General features: G+C 35.9%; 4 protein-coding genes across 8 annotated transcripts; 1 reads left to right on the forward strand and 3 right to left on the reverse strand.

Annotated features, from left to right (window-relative positions):
• Window positions 1–768: 768 nt before the first annotated feature.
• On the reverse strand, window positions 769–11,469 carry LOC114360884 (uncharacterized). Of its 2 annotated transcripts, none has more exons than XM_028315738.1 (5): window positions 11,242–11,469; window positions 7,227–7,339; window positions 3,434–3,594; window positions 2,381–2,567; window positions 769–1,307 (listed from the first exon to the last, which is right to left on the reverse strand). In XM_028315738.1, exons 1-5 carry the CDS (start codon window positions 11,275–11,277, stop codon window positions 1,154–1,156), a joined length of 651 nt encoding a protein of 216 aa, XP_028171539.1. In that variant the 5' UTR covers window positions 11,278–11,469; the 3' UTR covers window positions 769–1,153. The 2 variants fall into 2 exon arrangements, with proteins under 2 accessions (XP_028171539.1, XP_028171540.1); XM_028315739.1 differs by lacking the exon at window positions 11,242–11,469 and adding an exon at window positions 10,033–10,074.
• Window positions 5,125–6,709, reverse strand: LOC114360883 (KRAB-A domain-containing protein 2-like). The gene has a single exon (XM_028315737.1). The coding sequence runs from the start codon at window positions 6,575–6,577 to the stop codon at window positions 5,219–5,221; it is 1,359 nt and encodes a 452-aa protein (XP_028171538.1). The 5' UTR covers window positions 6,578–6,709; the 3' UTR covers window positions 5,125–5,218.
• Window positions 11,470–12,210: 741 nt separating the features above from the next.
• MTF-1 (Metal response element-binding Transcription Factor-1) lies at window positions 12,211–19,362 on the forward strand. 4 transcript variants are annotated; one of them, XM_028315728.1, is made up of 6 exons: window positions 12,211–12,479; window positions 12,994–13,166; window positions 13,770–13,920; window positions 15,460–15,591; window positions 16,523–16,634; window positions 17,107–19,362. In XM_028315728.1, the coding sequence occupies exons 1-6, from the start codon at window positions 12,247–12,249 to the stop codon at window positions 18,565–18,567; spliced, it is 2,262 nt and encodes a 753-aa protein (XP_028171529.1). In that variant the 5' UTR covers window positions 12,211–12,246; the 3' UTR covers window positions 18,568–19,362. The 4 variants fall into 4 exon arrangements, with proteins under 4 accessions (XP_028171529.1, XP_028171530.1, XP_028171532.1 ...); XM_028315729.1 differs by having other exon boundaries at window positions 12,390–12,752; XM_028315731.1 differs by having other exon boundaries at window positions 12,396–12,479; window positions 12,998–13,166.
• On the reverse strand, window positions 18,906–20,564 carry LOC114360881 (protein anon-73B1). The gene is made up of 2 exons (XM_028315732.1): window positions 20,208–20,564; window positions 18,906–19,901 (listed from the first exon to the last, which is right to left on the reverse strand). The coding sequence occupies exons 1-2, from the start codon at window positions 20,352–20,354 to the stop codon at window positions 19,800–19,802; spliced, it is 249 nt and encodes an 82-aa protein (XP_028171533.1). The 5' UTR covers window positions 20,355–20,564; the 3' UTR covers window positions 18,906–19,799.
• Between the last annotated feature and the right edge of the window lie 708 nt (window positions 20,565–21,272).

A 21,272-nucleotide genomic window follows, 5' to 3' on the forward strand; every position in this document is an offset into this window, starting at 1 on the left:
ACAATTTAACCAACGGTTAGACCAACGGCAGATTTTTGTTACTTTTTATAATTTTATATTAAAAAAATCTTGAAATTTCCGAAAAAAATAACTTTGTGATAATGATCGGTGAAAGTGAGTGTTATAGATGGTAATTAGATTTAAGTAATATGTTTGTAAATAGATAAAAAATAAATTTTCTACCGACTGCAAATGTTATTTCATTTTGATGGACAGATGATTGCTGAGGAATGTGCAAAAGAAAACAATATTTTCATATTGAATTTATATTAGTTTTCATACATTCGTTGTTCGCAATTCGCTATAAACAGATCTTCTCACAAAGGCATTAACATAATTGTATAATATAAATTATTAAATACCATTTTAATCTCTCACGCTGCTAGTTAAATACTCCGTCCAGTCAATAACATCATTATGAAGCATAAATATTTAAATAAAATTAACAATAATAAAATCAGTCTATATAAGAATTTAAATAATTTCATGAACCGCAAAATGGCCGTCAAATCAAATCCTATAAAACCAATTGAGACAATTTTTCGGCAATTTTACAGTAAAAATACAATTCAAAATATCTGCCCCCACATTATTTTCCTAGTTTTCACAAGCACACAATCATTGAAATTCGTACAACAAGCATCTAATTGCTCTCAAATATTTTTTACAAAACACCAACATACCTACTTGGTCAACTTTCCATTCAATGAACACTGTAATATTAGTTTAAATATCTTATCTATAAATGCAACTAGTAATTCGTATCTGTTCACTGAGAAAATTCTCGTTGATAAATTCTCGAGTCACTTGTCCAATGTCCAAGCTTGCACCAATGTTCGACGAAATAATAATACTTAGTTCAATAATAATGACGATGATGATGATGAAATTGATAAGGTTAATACTGATGGTATTGAATACGATTATAAATTTGATAAAAAGGTGGTAGTCCTGAAAATTGAAGCAACACATCACCCCAGAGTTGCAAGACTAAATTCAACTATAGCCAGTGATACCATAACTACGAAATATTGTTTCAATCTTAGGTTTCAATAAAATTATACCTGTTTTTAGAAAGTCCAAATAATACTTATTTCACGGAACTACTCGTAATTTCGGAAGGTGCTTTGTTGATACCTAATTTTGGACAGTTCTATGGCATGGGGTCAGGTCTGCATACACAACCAGACTCGACTAGCACGTAGTCTTGACCGGTGAGGGTAACCGGGCCTAGGGGGAGAACCAAGAATAAGTAGGGGATGTAGGTTTGCGTGCAGGATCCACGGACCAGAGAACACTCGCTTGATCTGAAACAAATAAAAAATGTCTTTATGATTGTAATCCGAGATAAGAATCGATTATGCGACTACGAGAATAGAACACAAGGAACAATGTGTCTAGGAATTTTATTGGTATGAACATAAATAAAACCCTTGGGAAATAACAAAGAAAGAAGTTCTAACGGGTAATTTTCTGGGATTGCTTTTTCCCAACGAGTCACACTGTTACTGGTACACATCTGAACCAGCCCTGACGAGTAACAGTGTTAGGTACACGTTTCGGTGTGAATGATTAGAAACTAAGCGATAAATAAGAATAAAAGAAATTAAATCGTTGTGGATAAAAAAAATAGAGAGTAGAAACTAATAACGCATTAAGTAGACAAGCGTTCAGTAAGGGACATCAATAACTATTTCATTGGTAACAAAGACAAGTAACGTCTTATCAAATAGCCACATTTTACTGTCTTTTGTTGTGCGTTTGTGGAAAGTCAGATTAGTCATACTTGACCTCAATGGCATTCGTTCTCACGTGTGATTTGGCAACAATGGAAGGTGTGGTAATTGACTTCAGCGCGATTGTGTCAACTTGACCGAAAATACAGTGATAAATAAAAATACCTACAGTGACGTCACAGATTTACCGCATGGTCCAGCCTTACCGAAACTTTAGCCGATGTTTTTTCAGAAGCATTGCCAGCTAGCTTAGGATTGTGCGCCACGATTTAATCATAGAGGCATTTTATCGGTTCTAGGCGATAAGCTCTCATACATCTGTCGCCTAAAGTCGATTAGAAAGTAAAAAAATATTATTGTGGCGCGTATCATAGCCACTCTACTTAACCATCGTTTTGTTATCATCATCAAAAGGTCAAAATCTTGACCGAATAATCACGACCCTCTCTAATTTAGGCAAATGTTTCAACCTCTACCCAGCGGTAGGTAGGTATACTCTATAAAAATGGAGTTCAACATTCACCTCCATCTCGTCTTCCCAATTTATCCCATAAACAGTCTTCCTTTATGATATCTACAAGAAGAATGAGTCTGTATGTGGTCCTATCCTACTCTATCAAAACACGTCAAAGTGTAATACTTACTCGCAAACCTCAAACACGACCTGCTGTAGTAAATCAGGGAACTTCTGGACGATGGTGACGGGCTGCCCTGACGTCAGAGAGACTCCGTACATGGGTGCTGTGGTGTTGTACCGCGATCGGCACAGCCGCGCGCCGCCGCAAGCGCTGGTCTGTGATGGAGTGATGTTCGGCATGCTGATGCCACGGCCTGGAACATTGAGAGCAAGGTTTGAATATTATATTTAAGGCGATTAGAGTCCTCAATGACCTTGGGCGTTTGACCTTCACGCCGCGAGCAACACCCGCGTACCTACCCCGCACCAAAAACTCCGATTTGACACCGATCAAAAATACACGGGCATAGGTAGATACAGAATAGAAGCTCTTTCTTCATACATTACTGCCTATTATTTTAAACTGGAGTAGATCCTGGCTATACAGGGGGAGCTTTACCGCCAATAAAAACCCAACCAGTAAAGGTCAAGTTTCTCCCGTGGCAATTTAACTGTCATAGAACCCGCAACGAATTTAATCATGAGTTCGAACCAGAGCTAGCGAGCTACTCGTACCTAGTTGAAGGGATAACGCGCCATCACGCTATTTTTAGTTGAACTGCCAGGAATTATTTCGAATAACTTGTTGTTCATCGGCTTTAAAACAGTGTTAACTAAACTTTCCATGTATTCTCTGACTGCAGTTGAATTAATGAAATAATATTTATTAAATTCACTTATTTTCCAAATTGAATAATTTCTACTCAGAAAACGTCAACGCTGCCAATATTTAGCTAATTGGGATAGTAGGTATTTTCTTTCGTAAAACTAGAATTCAGGTTTTTTGTGACCTCAGATTTTGAGATCTCAGCTATTACCATTTTCTTACGACGTCTTTTGGGTCTGGATTTTTGAGGATCATTAAGAGTCAAGATGGACGATCTGGTGAAGGTCGCGTTGCCTGGATGCGGGCGGCGCAGGACCGGTCTTGTGGAAATCCTTGGGGGAGGTCTTTGTCCAGCAATGGATCAATCTACTTTGTAAAAAAACTACGCGGAGAAAAAACGTATAACAAAGCTACCTGTTCTATTGCCGTTCTCGACCTTGGCCAGGCCTTCGGAGTAGCCTTGATGCGCGTCCAGGAGAGCCCGCCTCATCAGCGCGGGGTCCAGGGTCCGGGCGGCCCGGCCCTGCCGCGTCTGGCCCCACGGACCGGTCTTGACTGCTCTGTTTATTAGGTGCCTGGAATGGTAAGAGTTAGAAATGAAAATGACTGTTGGGCGAAGAATGTAGCACCAAGTTCACAATGGGGGAAGGGGGCCGGGTGGACCTTGCCCATCTATGGTCTAATGCCCACCCCAGGATGTTGGGCTAAAGGTGTAAAAATAGGACCTCCATTTCGATTCAAAACGTAATCTATTATTGCAAGTTGTGAATGTTAAAAACAACGTACTAGACATCCTTAAACGCATTAAAATTGCCGCACATTTTATTCATTATTGTTTTAATTTATTTACTTTCACATTTTTAATCTCGCTTTATACCAAAATTCATTATAAGCGCCATCTCTAAGTTTGCTCTAGAACTAAGTTAACGCTTTAAAGCACAATTCGTTTTAAGCGTCATCTATAAGTTTGCTCTAGAACTAAGTTAATGCTTTAAAGCACAATTCGGTTTAAGCGTCATCTATAAATGTGTTCCAGAACTAAATTTATGCTCTACATAATTTTATTATTAATCTGTGGCTCTGCCTAAACTGACTACTGAGTAAAAAAAATTGCATGCCACTCATTGTGATGTGCTTAATAGGTACCACAAGAGATGGCGCTGTATGCATGATAGCTCTTCTTCACTCATTTTCTTGATCTAGCGCGTTGTAAGGAATAAAAACTGAATATGATGAATAATCTCAATTCGACGGTACTTATGGAGTCCGTTAGTCTCCATAATGATAATCATAATGTAATGCCAGCATTAGAAATGCTATTGTAATGCTTCCGTAATAGTTTTCATAATGTAGATGACTCAAACTTTAAGAATACAGTACCCGGAGCACGAATAAAACATCGTACTCGTTATAGTGTGCGGTATGATGGATGGTAATTGTTTCTTTGTAGGTACGAAATGCCTGGATGCGAGCGGCGCAGGACCGGTCTTTGTGGTAATCCTTGGGGGAGGCCTTTGTCCAGCAGTGGACGTCTTTCGGCTGAAATGAACGAACGAAAAACAAAACAGGGCTAACTACAGTTGTATAAAAAGGAATACATACGATTCATTCGTGCTCAGGGCACAGGAAAAAAATATATATAAAATTTCTACGTGCCTATCTGAAACCAAAGAGACTCGCACGCAACCTACATTAACCAAAATATTTTACAAATTAAGAGATAAGCTAAATAGCGTTGCAGTGCATGCCTACCCGCATCTTTTTTGTCTTCATTTATTTTGTTAATTAGGTAGGTATAATTGCTGTGTATAAGCCTGGGTTGCTCCATCTTACTTTGACTTTAACAAACGTCAAAAGTACAGACTTTTGACGTTACTTTAACCGTAAAACATTAACTGGAGTTTGACAGCAAACTCCGGTTATTGTTTTACGGTTAAAGGAAGATGGTGCAACTCAGCAAAGTATCATTTTGACATACGGTAGGTAGGTACAACTTTTTAGGGAACGTAAAAGAGGAGTACGTTCACTCCTTTGGAATGAATAAAGTAAATGAATGAATGAAACTCAATGAAGTAACAGTCTGTTAATATAATTTATCAGTTTTTTGAAAGCAGAAAAATAATTCGAGAAGATAACATAATTATTAAGTAAACACAAATCAATAACAGCCTACGCGCGTATTAAAAGTATTTTTAAATTTTAACTTTCGTCGAAGATTTCTTCATTAACTTCTTCCTCTATAGCCTCATCTTTTATAAAATTACATGGCAACACCAAAGATTCTTCTAATTTCAGCTGTTTCCGGGATCTGTGACTATTATTTTCTTTCTGATCTAACGCTGCCTTCAAGTCGCTTTCTGACAGTATGAGTTCATATTCATTTTTGGACATACATGATGCCAATCCCATCCGAGGGTTTGTACCAAAAACTAACTGAGATGGCGTCCTGCAAATAGTCGATTGGAAAGTAGTGTTTAAGGAATGCTGGACAAACTTCAAGCCTTGGTGCCACTTCGTGCTCTGGCTCACTTCCAACCACTTGTTAAGCTGCTTCAATATATCCTCATTGGACTTTCCTTTAAACTCGTTCTTAGAAAACACCGCATTACCTGGAACAGTCCTCATTTCAGGACATGCAGCGCATATTCGCCTACAAATAGGTGTGATCACAGCTATCCCGTTCTTAGACTGCAAAATATTTGGCGCTCCAAAAACTAAGAAAATATCTAACAAAACATCGACCGTCTCGTCAACGCTTATAGCCTTCAAAGGCTTCAAATGAATATACTGATTCACAAAGTCTCTGTACACCATCATGTATTTATATTCTTCATTCGGATCAGTCGTTACATCTAAAATATCCAACTGACCTCTAGAATACAGTTCGGGATATATTATTCCTTGCTCTTGATTTGTTTCTGGTTCTAATTCTAACTGCATATCAATTTCTGTCTCCAGTGGATCGTCATCTTCGTTAAAAATGTCGTCAATTTTACTTGCTTCAGGCTTAAATGTTTCTTCAATATCTTTCCGTACCCCTTTTCCTCGCCTAATGAGCTTACTTTTACATGGCAAACACATCTGCAGATAAACTAAAATGCTTTCAGTAGTAATGTTCCTGTAGATTGGTTTCAGTGCCGTCATCAAACGATTTCTGCCACCATGATTGTATTTTAAATGGCAGTCACGGATAATATCGTAAATCTCTTGCGTGTTGACAAACATTTGCTGAGGCGGTTGATTGTCTTTGGGTGCCGCGAACAATCTTTCACCAAGTGGGGTATCGACTACCACGTACCGCTTTATTCGGCGATAGTCCGACGCAGTCTTTTTGGGACTTATCCTCGCCGCTTTCACCTGTTGAAGTACAAGCGCATACTTTTCTGGCGTAAGCAGGAACGTGTTTGGCGCCTTTTTGCTTCGATATGCTTCTTGTATTCGCCGATAAAATTCTTCTCGGTCTACATCGCAGTTGTTTGATTCCATATTCTGTTTACATTTCGATGTACCGCCTTTAACAGCCACCTTTATGTCATCTGTGTTTATACTTTCAGCCATTAGGTGTGTCTAGAAAATAATCACTGTGAGCTAGAATGACAGACTGAACTCGATAATGCACAAAACCCAGACTGACTGGCGAAGGTCGGCGGGGGTCGTTACGTTAATGCCGAAGTTTCCCGATCGAGAATCGGACAAAGCCGAGCATTGGCTAGTCTCTCTTTCGCCCAGTCGAAGCGCACTTTACCCGATCAAACCGGTTCCATGCCGGGTGTACCAAGGTCAATGTACGATATAGGTCCTATAATAACCGTGTAAGAGAAATTTTCTAGTAATAACCAAATATGTAGGTAACAACATACAAAATTTATAAAAGGTTTCAATTAAATTCAACCCACTTCGGTTAGGTAGGTTACACACCTAGTTTAGTTACCATTAGCAAAATTATAATAATTTTGCAAAACGTGTATTCGTTTGAAAATCCATAAAGTATTGTCAAAGGCTACATAATTAGTAACTTTGTGCGCACAACTACATTATTAATTTAATGTAGGTACTTACCTTTGACTTACCTACCTACTTTGTGTGTTTCCCGCCAAAATAATTTTGAAATAAAAATTGGGATCCGGACCGAATGTTTGTAAATATTAAAAACCGGTAACACAATAGAGGGTTGTGCTATTAAAGTAATTGTTTAACCGGTATTTACCTTGGATAAGGGGTGCCATCTGGGCCGGGACAGTCTGATCCTTGTAATGCGTCTCCCCACGCATATTTCAATCTTGGACCACAGTCTGCAGCTATACAGCATGCTATCAGCGCCTGAATAAAATGTTTAATAAATTAATAATTATGGACAAATAATAACACGTTTAAAAAAATACAATACAGTTTGATTTGAAAAATTGTATGAATAAGTAAATCTGAAAGTTATTGGGTAATAAAAATAAAAGCATTTTTTTCGTAATTAATTTGCTACCTTGTTTATGTAAAGAACCAAAAGGTTTACTTTTAAATCTTTATGAAATTATAGGTATATCATTAAAATGTTATGCATCTTTATAAAGATACCACTGACTGTATAAATTCTAAAATATTCAAGGTTAGGTTGGGTAGATAGGTATTTTAAATATTATAAAAATTATAAATATGCAAACTATAATGTTATAAGTAGGTACCTACTAACTTGCTAGAATACTATCCTAGCTAGAAAAACTAACCTCTTATTTCTCGGGCCTAACGGTGAAGAAAAGCACACTGGTTAGGTGGCTAATGTGAAACGGCAATGGCAAATCACTCCAAATTATGTATCATGAAAGTGTGCTTTCATTCCATAATAATATTAATTAATAACCTACTTACTTACGCTACAAAGAGGACTTACCTACTAACTTAATCATTAGAAAAAATATCCTTAATCTATCATTTTCAGTCATCAATAATATTGTTGTTTATCTGTGTCATCATCAACAGCCCTTTACAGTCCACTGCTGGACTATGAGCCTCCTCCACTAAAGTGGAGGGTTTTGCCATAATCTCCACGCTTAATTTATCTGTGTCATTCATTAGTATAAATTACATTTAATGTTTGTTTACATACAATTTACGCTTATGATAAATTTCTATTAAATCAATAGTAGTTTTACTATAACTTCAAATTGTTTTGTGTGAAATCTTATTATTTATTACTCTGAACAGTTTATTAATTGTTATATTTTATAGTCTATTGGCTGCCTCACGATATCAGGCAGCGCGTGAGTCGCGGGACGGTATGTATGCCGTGGCCGAATGACACAGTTCCCGCAACCAATGGCTCAGACCCACTATGACAAACAAAACCCGTCCTTTTTCTTGTTCTTTTACAATATACCGCTGCACTACTATTAAAAACGTGAGCATCGTAATTGGGGTAAAGGGAGTTATCGTATAAATTCCATCCATGAGTAATTGTGGTGAAAGTAACTTTTATTTTTGTATTTTTTATATTGTTTCTTTTTTCAATTTATTCAAATTAAATAAGTATTATCGACAATATTTTACTTATAGCCTGACCAGGAACATAAAAACCCTGGCATAGAGGCGCTTCAATTGCATTTGATAGTGCAACACTGGGTACAGTCGTACCTGTATTAAATTAATAGGCTAACTGTATGTATCAGGATTCAGGATTATAGGCTAATTTAATATTTTTATAAATTAACAAATAATATTATACTATAGGTAAACTGGTTTAAATAAATTAAATGAAACCATCAATCGAGCAAGTAGGATTTTATTATTATTCATCAATAATCAAATTCTGAACTTGAATATTCAACTACGATGTCTGCTCATGAACGCTTCAAACTCGGTACTTCTTTCCCAATTCCATAAAATTCAATACTTACAAAGTGACAAAAAACTTGAAAATAGGTAGTTGAAACAAACCACAGCTAATTTTCATAGTTGACTGTACTATACGATAAACATGTCAGTCAATTTGACAACCTTTGTCGGAAACATTATTCAATGAAAATATTGTCCGAACCCTTAGTATTTCTCTTCAACAAATACTTTAACACATTGTGAACCACTTTTCTTTCACGACTATAAAATGATTTTAGCAATTTAATTCACAAAATCAATTGCGCACATTTAAAATAAAGTTTGTTTACACTTTGACAGCAATAGACTGACATGCAAGGTGACATGTCAATGAAGTTTTCAGTTACTGTTGCCATTAAAAGAAATTAGTACCATTAATTTTCCGCAACATGGCGAGGGTTTTTATGTTCCTGGTCAGGCTATAATTGTTTTGTTTATTTTCTTCCGAAATATTGGAATGTTTACTACGTTGTGAATTTAAGTAGGTAGTCCTTATGGTTTTTGGAGCAATGCAATTAACTTGGGCTGACCAATATGTAGTGAGCTCATCATGAACGTCCGGTGTTTGTTGCACTATAAACAATGGAGCCACCTTGGTTGTGCTGCGAATCGAAAAGACCCTCAAGAAGAAAGTGTCAGTAAAAGATTTCTAGGTCATTTGTGTATAAGTAACATGTCATTGAACCGCTTGTACAACCAGGTGTCAAGTGTATACGCCGGTTTATTTTACGGCCTTTTCATATGATACTTCGAGTGTCGAGGTTGATTAGCCCGGTGAAATTTCAAATTTCTCTTTTAATCTATCTACTGTAGCTCAGGTTACCGTTTTAGTACCTGTAACTACTTAATAATTATATTTCCTCACTACATTATGTAGTATTTCCATTGCATCATACATCATTAAATAGCACTCCGGCTGTTAAGTAGGTATAAGTATTTTCTTTTGATGCAATACTTATTCCCATGAATATGGATTACTATTATTACGAACTCCATTGGGACTTTTGGCGAGCCAAGGAAATAGATAGAAAAGTGAAATTTATATGTATAAAGAAAAAGTAGCGAAAGTGTTCAGTGGTCTCTTGACTCAGTTGTATGGATCGCACGTTCTTGAACGACATTTTAATGCTTGATTTCCGAGTATTACCTACCAGCCATGGTATAAACACTATCAACATTCTAAGTAATAGCCAGCGAAAGCTTTATTTGAACGACAGTTTCACTACTTTATTGGCATAGTACCAATTTAGTGCTCTCTAAATATGAACAAATACAAACACAGCTTTCTATGTAAAGCTGCGGGTAGATGTAACTAAAACATTGCAGAATGTAGGTATAGTGTATTAACAATGCTGCTATGTCAATAAATAATATTAGAAAATGTCTTAACGATAGAACTGTAGCAATTTGAGGCTATTGAAAACACAAGAAATAGGAACGCAAAGGACAGTTAAAAATCCTGTTACGTATCAATTCAACCCGTTTCTCTTTGCGAAACCACTTCTAGATACGCGCTCGTGTCAAAAAACTAGTGTTACTTTTTAAGGAATTTAACAGTTCTTGTTAGGCTTGTTAGATCATTGTTGGTAATTTCAAAGTTTTGGTCATAATGAGATTATAATTGAGTTGAAGATGGGTAATATTATGTGGCGTGTTGTCGGTCAGCAACCTTTAACTAATGACACGTTAATGCGCTTAGACGGCGAATGGGTGCGCGGTTAACAGTAAACTTGAAGATAAGCTTCACCCACTGATTCAAGCCTTTTTTACCTATCTTCCTCACGGTCTGTTCGCTCTAAATGCATACGCGATGAGTCAGTCAAGCATACTACAAACGAGTTAAGTTATCTTTTATAATTATTGCTTTTAGTCATTATTTCCAGGGCAAAAATAGTGAAAAGCACTAATCATAATCAATTATTTCCAAGCGAACATCAGCATTTACATTTCTCAATTTAAATAATAATATTTAGAAAATTATTACATTTTTATTCAAATAATCGAAAACTTAAACTTAAACAACAATAACAACGTTTGATGATACTCATTTCTTTTCTGATATTTATTATATTACAAAAACATAAATATACCTACACGCACCTACATAATTGAAAAACCAACTTAAATTGTCTAAGTACTGAACATATTTTAAATAATTAATAATTATACAGAGATTATTTTCCATCATACAGTCTGATCGTGCTAAGAGAAATCAATTTTAGAGGTGTTAAAGTTATGCATCTATAAACAATAAATATTTATTTAAGAAACTATGACTAAATCGCTGTGTTTAAATAAATAATTCATAAAACTTTTCAGAGCCATCAATAAAATTAACTGCAAATTATATTTTCACTTACCAGATGAATGTAAACTGATAAATTTCTCCAACACATTTTATTAATTAAACTGTAATTATTGAACTAGGAGTAATATTATGAAATTAGTGCAGCACACTTTTATACACGCGAAATTATGTTCGAGTGTGAAGATGATACATTCGCGTGAGTGGAAGGGCGTGCGGTCGACGGTCGACGCACTGCCCGCGCAGACAACAAGTGGTGTTCATTATAACGGGAGTTCAGCAGCCAGGAGTTCTCAGCCAGCGCAGGCGCATACATAGTTCCGCAACATTGACTCACTATCCAATTTCATATTTAGCGCCATCTGTTGACAAAGCTTTGAAGTTTCAATTCTGTACCCCCAGTGAAAAGGGATCTAACTCGACTTAGATCAAAATTGACTTTATAACATAATGTGAATCTCTGAAAAATTAGCTATTTTTGTATCTAATCGGTATGTTTCTACGACGTATAGAAAAGAAAATAATTTTGTGCCAAATGATACAAGTAAGGCTTTGTGAACCAATTTTGAGTTTTCTTTCGTGTATATTAATACATGTCTANCAAATGTAAAAATGCGTAGTTTTGCCAATACGTTTTCTTTCATAGTACCTAGTTTTGAAGATATTTCTAAACGACAAAATCCAGTGCCGTCGTATACTAACGTATAAGTCTATATTAACAGTATAAGTCTATACTTATACTGCGATCACTGACCTAACTTTTTGATTTATTTGTTACTTGTGCTGTTAATTACAATTCTCAATCCGTAAATAATTTCTTCTTTCTACCGTGTTCGTACTACTGTTCTCGTAAAATTTCGTAACCGATTGTTGTAATCGGATTACATGAACATCACTCGACCATGTATGTCCATTTGGACATATCGGAATGGCACGCTTTGACGAGCAACTTGCTGTATCTACTCTAATCCATATCTGTGCAATAACCGGTTTTCAGTTTATGATTTTACGTTGACAGATAAAATAAAGGACAGCTCTAATTTTTCATCATTAAAAAATCATGGCCGCCGCATGGCTCGGTGACAGTAGAAATGAGAATAAAAAACAAAACAATTTAAATATTTTTTTAAGTGAGGAATTTAATTTAAATAATGACAGTGCCTGCAAACATAGTGAAGTTAACAAAAAGTTAGAATCTTCTCAAACAAGCTATAATCGGGATGATGGTGATAAAATTGTGACTACAAGTCGTGAATCCGACGTAGTATTAGATGTTGAAGATGCTTTGGGATTGTAAGTGGAATTTAACATTAATACAGGTATCAAGTGAGTTAATTAAGTGATAGTTTCCATTGGCGCCGTATTTATTGCCGCTAAAGAATTCACTCAATCAGCTGTTTGTCAATAGTAGTCTATCTCGCTCACACTTATCAAAATCTACGTATGTGGTCTTCTTCGTCTATTTCATTTTTGGGCATTCTATTTTGGTACTTTACCATCATGATGTGATGCGAATATCCTAATTTTGTGTTCCCAACGAGTGTATCCTCAGGTTACTTTCAAGAGGTAATTACTATTTCGATAATGTTTTGTAATTTGAGCTCAAAGTTGCTATAAAAGGTTTAGAAATGAATGTAACATAGTTCAAGTGATGAATTGGTGACTACCAATGTATCATCTTATTTTGGCTATCAATTTTATTCATCAAATTACAATTCAGTTATCCAATTTAAGACCTATTATTATTAAAATACAACTTGAACATAAATATTTAAAACATTTCTGTAGTTTCTTTACCTTTTTTCAGTCAGAATGAACCAATATCAGACATGGGAAAAAACGATGATAGTACAAAAAATATGGAAACCAGTAAGAGAAAGTCAGAGGACAACGGAGCAAGATATAAATGTGAATATGAGGGTTGCGAACGCACTTACAGCACAGTTGGTAATCTGCGAACACACATGAAAACACATAAAGGTAACGTCACCTATAATATTTCAAAGATGTAACAATAAATAAATATGAATTTGGTTTTATTACGTAAAAAACCCAAAATTTTTATTTTTTGTGTAAATGGTGAGGTTGGTCCGAAACGGGCAGTTAAATGAACCTTAATAATTGCAGATCAAAGTTCAATGAAAATGTTAATTTCATATTTTTGCACGGAACTATTTTTATGAAGTTCTTCACTAACACACACTTGGCAACATATCAGTAGCCTTTCTTGAGCATGCATCATTAACAGCACACACCTGTTTCATTTTAGTGTTTTGTTGGTATGTTTTTGGCTGCTACACAATACATTAGGTTTGTTAGATAGGACAGAACATTAGCTGCTAGTTGAAAGCTAGTAAAGTTATTGTGGCCGAGTTGCACCACCTATAACAATATCCGGTGTTTTTTGTATGGAGTTTGACAGATTTTTGTTAATTTTAAAGTAAGATGGTACAAAGTGGTACAATTCAGCCTATGTAAGTTATTGTAATAATTTAAATTATAATTGACAGCTTTAGGAACGTAAAACAAAAGAAAAATGTAAATTGCTATAATGTAATATTTGACTAATATTTGATATTTCAGGTGAATATAGGTTCAAATGTCCAATGCAATCATGCGACAAAGCATTTCTCACATCATACAGTCTGAAAATCCATGTACGGGCCCACACAAAGGCGAAACCGTTTGCATGTAACACTGGCAACTGCAGGAAAGCATTCAATACACTGTACAGGTCAGTCTTGAGTGATAAATAATATGCTTTGGCTACTAAAATGCTTTCTCATTTAAGTTGAGCCTAGGCGCAGACCACCGACTTTTAGTTGGCCGATAGTTGGGCCCGATTTTAATTTGTATAAAGTAAAGAATCGGCCGATATTAATAAATCGGTGTAATTTGCGCACTTCCATACAAATGCTCTTACTGATTAACTGTCCGACTAAACTATCGGCCGTCAATAAGTTTGCAGTCTGCGCCTAGGCTTAGGGTGTTTTTAATATGGTGCGGATTTCATCACAGATGCGGAATTGCACCGCATGTGTGACACCCGCAAGTGTCCTTTTCATACAAGAATTAATTGTAATGCGTGGAATTCGCACGCGACGGGTGGGGGAATGATGATAAAATCCGCACGATATTAAAAATAACCACCGAAAAGCACTTGAAGATCAAGTTAAACAGATAACGTAATATATTATCTAGTTTAGTCAGTTTTTGTACTGGTACTATTACGTTATGAATAGTAAATATTACATTTTACACTATCAGTGTTATCATTTTATGATGTTCACGATGATATATCGATAATGTCAAGAGTGTTATGTAACTGCTACCAGCCTACTAAACATCTGGCGTATACGATACGATATATGGGTCAGTTTAAAGCCTAATCGTTTGTTAGAAATCCACAAAGGGATGTAATAGAGGTCAACTTTTTTCACATAACAATTTACACATGAGTGAAAGTAATGCGTCCCCAATCCATGCATACTTGATTGAAACCGTTGCATTAAATTTTTAATGTTAGTACTGTTATTTAGTAGAAAGCATTTCATTAGTACCTAAACCGAAAGTGTATAATGTATAATATACGAATGTAATAAGTGTATAATGTACGAATGTAGTTAGATATAAAAAAAATCTGTAATAGTCAGTTCAGTTCACGTATGTTACGAAAGTTTTTAAAATTAAGCAGCCGTTCCTTTAAGTTCCTTAAGTCCCAGACTTTTAAGTAAAACACTTTTTTTCTCTTTGCGCTATCAATATAACACCATATTAGAAATCTGTTTTTTTTTTTATTGTAACCACCAGTTCTTTGTTAATATTCACTAATAATGGAAGTTATCTACAGATTTGTGGTCGGCCACATCCTCCGCCGGAAATACTGTTATGGTCGAAATACTCATTTAACTTACATTTACACTGCAGTACTAGTGTTACATAAATATTTCCTTAATCAGCCTTAATCACCAAGAATCCACCAAGGGAAAATGGTAATGGTTCAAAGACTAAACCCTTGAAAAAGAGGCTGTTTCTTGCGCTGCTTCTTCTTAGCAGTGACTGGTCCATTTATTGTTCCGAAGCAGTGGTAGGGTTAATATTGGGATGTGTAAAGGTGCTTTTTAAAAGCCTACTTGCAAAATTAAAATGAGTTTTGAGTTTTAGGGGTAGAGCGAGATTTTCATAGTATGACACAAGTGGGCTTTAGATCTTGATGTAACTCAAATAATTTTACTTTTATTGCATCATACTAATTAGTGCTGCTTATTCTCAGACTCCGGGCGCACCAACGGTTACACAGCGGGGACACATTCAACTGCAAAGCTGACGGCTGCACAAAGTTCTTCACTACCCTCAGCGACCTGAAGAAACATATCCGAACGCACACACAAGAGAGGCCTTATAAGTAAGTTTGATGATAGTTGGGGTTGAATGAAAGCGGTTCAAATAAATACTTTTTTTGGCGCTTTTTACCTGCCGAAGATACGATTTTTTCGGCGTCTAGTAGATGTTAAAATGGTCGTCCGTAAATGATTATAGTATTTTATCTCTTGGTCAGCTAGTTACATACTTAATTAAATAAATAAAATCTGTACCTAATATTGCCGAATTTTATGGGCCTATATTTGCGTGCGCTGCAATGGGCTACAGTATTTTTACTCACTAGTTGGCGCCACTATCGACTCACACTCGGTCGTCATACTTTAAAGTAGCGCTACCTACAAAGATGCAAATGCAATGATACTCATTAGTATCGTATTTATTTACGCCTACCAGTTAGCTCCAATGCCTGATCCACTAGCGATTGACGAACCTTCTTACTGACCTGAGTTTAAATAAGTCTTGGAGAGACCACTCTGTGGGCTATAATATCTCAGACCTGGCCATAAACAGAATAAGAAGATTTAAGAAGAAATACGGTAGTCCTCATTAACTACCGAGATCAGCAAGCTGTAGCCGTAATGTGCATTGTGCATCTCAATAAAAGGTCATCCCAATCGCAATTGGTCCAATCGTGAAAAATTCACAAATTCGCGATTAGTCGAATTCGCTATTGGTCCAATTCGCTATTGGTCCAATTCGCGATTGGTCCAAGTCGCGATTGGTCCAATTCGCTATTGGTCCAATTCGTAATTGGTCCAAAATAAAAGGATATCCAAAATGAAAGAAATAATTTAAGGAGGTTATTCAACTTTTACTAGTATTGCAGAAAAAAGCGAATTGGACCAATAGCGAATTGGACTAATCGCGAATTTGTGAATTTTTCACGATTGGCCCAATTACGAATTGGACCAGTTGCGTCTAAACGATCTATCTATCGTTATCTATCCTTCCAGGTGCAGGACCGAAGGATGCGGCAAGTCGTTCACGGCGTCGCACCACCTCAAGGCACACGGCCGGACCCACCGCGCCGCACCCAATGTCTTCGCTCATGTTCGAATACGACAGGTTAGTGTTACAAATACTATACAGGGTGAAACGATAAGTGATCTCACTCGAATCTCTCTCTATACAAGATATCGAAAAATTGGAGACTGATCCTGAAAGTGTTTAATGAGCTCTTTCAAACTGTATGAATAACTAGGTTACAGATTACACTGGATCTATCCAAAAATTCAATGTTTACAGCTGTTTGCGATTGACCGATTTTCAATATGTATCTACATAGGTCTAGACCAATCATGGGCTTGAACCTATTCTTAATTCGTTATAGAGTTAATGAGTATGAGATGCAATATGCTTAACCATTTAAAAAAATAATGGGTGGATGTGGTCAATATGTGCCTATTCATATCAGCGACGAAAGCTGTCGGCATGTGTGTTTCAATAATGTTCGATCTAAACTGTACCTACATTAAACTCTTATGTAAGTATTCCTCTTAAATTCATTATTTTTAAAAATGTTAATATTTCGTTACAGGAACCTGAAGCACCAACAGTTACCATCATCGAAACATCTAAGCCCACAACCGACCCTATGAACTGGGAAAGCCTCTTAGAATCCTTCGGAAGAATAACAACAGAATCTAACTCGACGGATGGCAGTCTCGAGGATATTACTGCAGTGAACCCCCTCACAAGTACAAGTGTAGATATAACGGAATTGCTGTTCGATAACGCGACTAACATACCTAAACCTATCGACTACGACTTGAATATCGATGTTGCCGTTTCGCCTTACGATGTTGAAAAACCCAAAAAAGATGCTTGGGTCGACGTTTGCGATCTTCAGCCAATCGGTTTGACTTCTATCGAGGATCCTATAAAAATGGATATCAAACCGAAGGCAATGCAATTAGCTATGGCGAATGAGGTAGAAGTCCAAGCACCTTGGGTTGACGTCAGCGCCCTAGCAGCCTCAATATCGGAAACCCCAGTGAGTATCAAAGAAAAAGCTCCAGAAAGCATTTTCACTCTTGCAACCTTCGTCCCGACTCACATGCAAAGTTACATTGACCTCAATTCGAATAACGCACCCACAGCTAACATTATATCTCAAGATTCCTTTGAATTGGACACCCCTAACATACTGGATATCGGCGATAAAGTTTTCAACGACTCCGAACTAGTTACGAATTTAGACGCTACTAAACTTGAAAGTGATATTGATTCTTTTTTAAAAGATCCTATTGATGATAGATCTCTGAATACTCCGCCACCATCAAAAGTGCAGCAAAACATTGAAATAAATCCAGCTAACTCTGTTCTCTTCAACACAGAACTCGATTTAGAAGATACACTGTTATTTGACAATGAGCCTCCTTCAGACATGTATGTTGTGAGGACCGAGAATATTTTTGGGAAAGAAATAGCTAAAAGGAATGCATTGGAACAATTAGCAGCAGATGCAGGCATCTGTTCATGTAAAGATTGCAAATGTGACCCCTCTGGTGGGGAATGTAGAAACTGCAATCCTGAAGAAGAGACCCCTAAAAAGGATAAGTGCTGTACGGAAGATAAATGTTCATGTGTTGACTGCAAGTGTGATCATGCAGCTATGAAGTGTGCGGTTGGCTGTGGTCGAGCTACGGACACAAATCACAACACGTTTCTACACTATCATCGAAGACACAACAATACTAATTTGGAGGACTTGGGTGTTTTTACATTACATGAATGTGAAGAGGAATCGCCTTCTACAGATATCATTGATCACCTAAAATGCTCTTGTCATATCAGTGAGGGACCGGAGACATGCTGTAACTCTGGGTCCAAAAATAGCACTCCCAAGGAGCAGGGTTCCTGTTGCAGCAAAACAGGAGGCTCAAAGTCCTGTTGTGTTACGATATGTTTTAAGAAATTTGATGCATTTAAGCAGTTTTTGACCGAAAACGATTTATTGACTGCGTTGAAATCGCAGAATTTTTCTACTACTTTTTAAACGCTTGTAGTTGCTTTAGTTATTGCATTTATATATGTATTAATTACGTACAAATAAACTATTTCTTACATTGGCGTTATTAGTAGATTGCAAATAACAATTTGTAGATATTATATTGATGAATTATTTATTAGTATTTTTAGTTAAAAATATATTATTATTGTAAAGATTTAAAAAAATAGCTTCTAGGATATTTTTACTAAATTGTGCCATATTGTTAATGAATTGTGATGAATTTATTGTTCAATTACAACTATTATCAAGGAATTGGTGCTACTGTTTATATTCACAAGCAATGCCTTAAATGTTGTTAATTAAATGTACTTATGATGTGCTTAAATTGTACAAAGTGTTGAATAATTTTATAATGAGATTTCTATTTACTAGTTGTGATGTAATACACAAGCAATAATCACTATTTTGTAAGAATTCTAGTCCGTTTCACAAATAAAAGCTTTATTAAAATGTAGCATGTTTTATTTAAATATTAGACAGTATTGAAAACCACATTGTGACATTCTAGTTTATACAAAACATCAATGCTACATTCTATGTCCTATAGGCCTTGTTATTTATTCTTAGCAGCTGGCTTTTTTAAATACAAAAGTTACCTTTAAGTAAAACCACCTTCCATAAGGTTCAAGGGAATTTGTGACAAATCTACATTGTGTATTTACTATTTTGATTTGGCATTAGATATTCTCGTCATTGGAATACTGCAATAATCACATCCTACAAGTTACATAAGTAAATTACTAATGAGTATATGAGTGATTAGGTATATTTTATTAACATTATACAGAATCTCAACAAGAAGTTTGTAAAAAAAATATTACCAATTTTTTTCTGATTTAAAATCAAGGTCAGATTTGAATTTCATGTTTTTCACAAACTTATTGTTACACCCTGAATTTAATGGCAAGCAATTAGCTAAAAAAACCTATTCTGACATGGATAAAATATGTCTCAAAATCTTTGTCATTAAATAAAGTTATTTTTATACTTATCAATAATAAATCTAACAAACTTTCAATAAACAAGTAAATGCTTACTTAAATCTAAGTAAAAAAAGTTTAAAACATTAAATACATTGATCAAAATTGTTACTATCAAAATTATCACATTTAAGGAAATAAAAATACAGATCTCTAATACTATTTTGAAAATATCTGAAATAAAAATAACCATATTGGTTATTGGAGTCGGTTTCATTTCAAAGGTTTCCATTTTGGCTAACGCCTCTTTTTCTTGTCATGCCGTCGCGCTCTGGACATAGTAGCACGGTGACCGGGCGAGGATTGCTCTGAGCTGCATTCATCACTGTCTGTGTACGTCTGCAATAAGATAAATATAGCTCTGATATACCTAATGTCTTGGCTCTAACTACCAGGTTGATTAGTTGGAAATGTTAGCAAGTAATTTATTGCTAGTTAATCGGTCTAAAATAAGATTTAATATTTTATTTAGATCTTTGTTTATTGCTCTCTAGTTAAATAAACGTAGAGCAGTCTGCCTTTTTAGAGATTGTCTGAACTGAGTTCATTCCATTCAAAATCAAGTGTCTTGGTTTGACTAAATTACTCATGCAAATCGTAAAATTTTGTTTTTAGGGCTCATTAAAGTACTATTTTATATTATACCTTTTCATACGCATGGGGCTCGCACTGGTCATCTACAATGGCGGCACAAGCGAGGAGGCAGACTAACTGGAACGCCGCTCCAATATACAAGCCGTATCTTATTACAGTACTCATCAGATCTTCAGCAAAAATCTCGTTTGGAATCATATTTGCAGCGGATCAATAATTTGAACAACTTACGCGATGATACAATTCAAAATCTAAGATCAATACGAGGCTATCTGCTACCACAGGCACAACATACACATTACATCCTACATTTATGTTGCAATGAATAGGGTTAATTAATTCAAAAATTCGTAAAAGATCGCTCAACAAAAAACAAAGTTTCCTTTTTGTGGATTGATCGCGGCGGACCGCGGTAAACTGACACTGACAGTGACACTAATGAGCTGTCAATCTGACATTGACAATTTAAATTTCCAATGCACGCACGTAGTGTTACAATTAAACAATAAATTGGAAAAAATTGTAACAATCTTTAAAATGGGAAAGAAAATAATCTCTAAAATTTTCTAAACTCAAACTCATTAGCTAAAGCCCTGTATTATCGTGGCTAAAGTGATTATCTTGCTCAAACAAAAGTTATTACGTCAGAAGTAACGCTCTCTACCGGTATGTTGAGAAACTGATAATGGCCACAGAGTGTCGTGTTAGTTTTGGTCACACAATGATAGATGGCGCTGTTATAGTCCCCTTGCACTTAGTAACAGACTGAAAATATTTTTGGTTTGAATTTTTGGTGCAGTCCTGTTGTCCCCCCTGCTTGGCCCCCCTGGGGGAGCCAACAGGATTTCGAAATCCTGTTGTCCCCCCTGGCTAGGGGAGACAACAGGACTTAATTTTTAATCAATGATTTGAAGACTGTTGTCCCCCCTGGCAAACATTATTTAAAAGCCCAATATTTTTAGAGCATAATTTATGAAAAACTGAAGTATTTGACTGAATGCGAAATTGCCATACTGAATACCTAAACGTTTGTCAAATAATAATTACCATTTTGATAGGTGTTGGTGCCGGTATTATTAACACATTAACACCTACAAACTTGAAGTTTGGCAGGTA

Source organism: Ostrinia furnacalis, unplaced genomic scaffold (genome assembly GCF_004193835.3).
Source record: "Ostrinia furnacalis isolate ACB-3 unplaced genomic scaffold, ASM419383v2 OfSCF5217, whole genome shotgun sequence".
Lineage (NCBI taxonomy): Eukaryota > Metazoa > Arthropoda > Insecta > Lepidoptera > Crambidae > Ostrinia > Ostrinia furnacalis.

Excerpts from the sequence above, each read along its gene's own strand:
- LOC114360883 (XM_028315737.1), bottom strand. The coding sequence starts at position 6,577 with ATGGCTGAAAGTATAAACACAGATGACATAAAGGTGGCTGTTAAAGGC.
- LOC114360884 (XM_028315738.1), bottom strand. The coding sequence starts at position 11,277 with ATGTGTTGGAGAAATTTATCAGTTTACATTCATCTG. Across the intron at positions 7,340-11,241 it reads TATCAGTTTACATTCATCTG|GCGCTGATAGCATGCTGTAT; the intron begins GTAAGTGAAAAT and ends CATTTTATTCAG. Across the intron at positions 1,308-2,380 it reads GTCGTGTTTGAGGTTTGCGA|ATCAAGCGAGTGTTCTCTGG; the intron begins GTAAGTATTACA and ends TATTTGTTTCAG.
- MTF-1 (XM_028315728.1), top strand. The coding sequence starts at position 12,247 with ATGGCCGCCGCATGGCTCGGTGACAGTAGAAATGAGAATAAAAAACAA. Across the intron at positions 12,480-12,993 it reads GTTGAAGATGCTTTGGGATT|TCAGAATGAACCAATATCAG; the intron begins GTAAGTGGAATT and ends ACCTTTTTTCAG. Across the intron at positions 16,635-17,106 it reads CTCATGTTCGAATACGACAG|GAACCTGAAGCACCAACAGT; the intron begins GTTAGTGTTACA and ends ATTTCGTTACAG.
- LOC114360881 (XM_028315732.1), bottom strand. The coding sequence starts at position 20,354 with ATGATTCCAAACGAGATTTTTGCTGAAGATCTGATGAGTACTGTAATA. Across the intron at positions 19,902-20,207 it reads AGCCCCATGCGTATGAAAAG|ACGTACACAGACAGTGATGA; the intron begins GTATAATATAAA and ends ATCTTATTGCAG.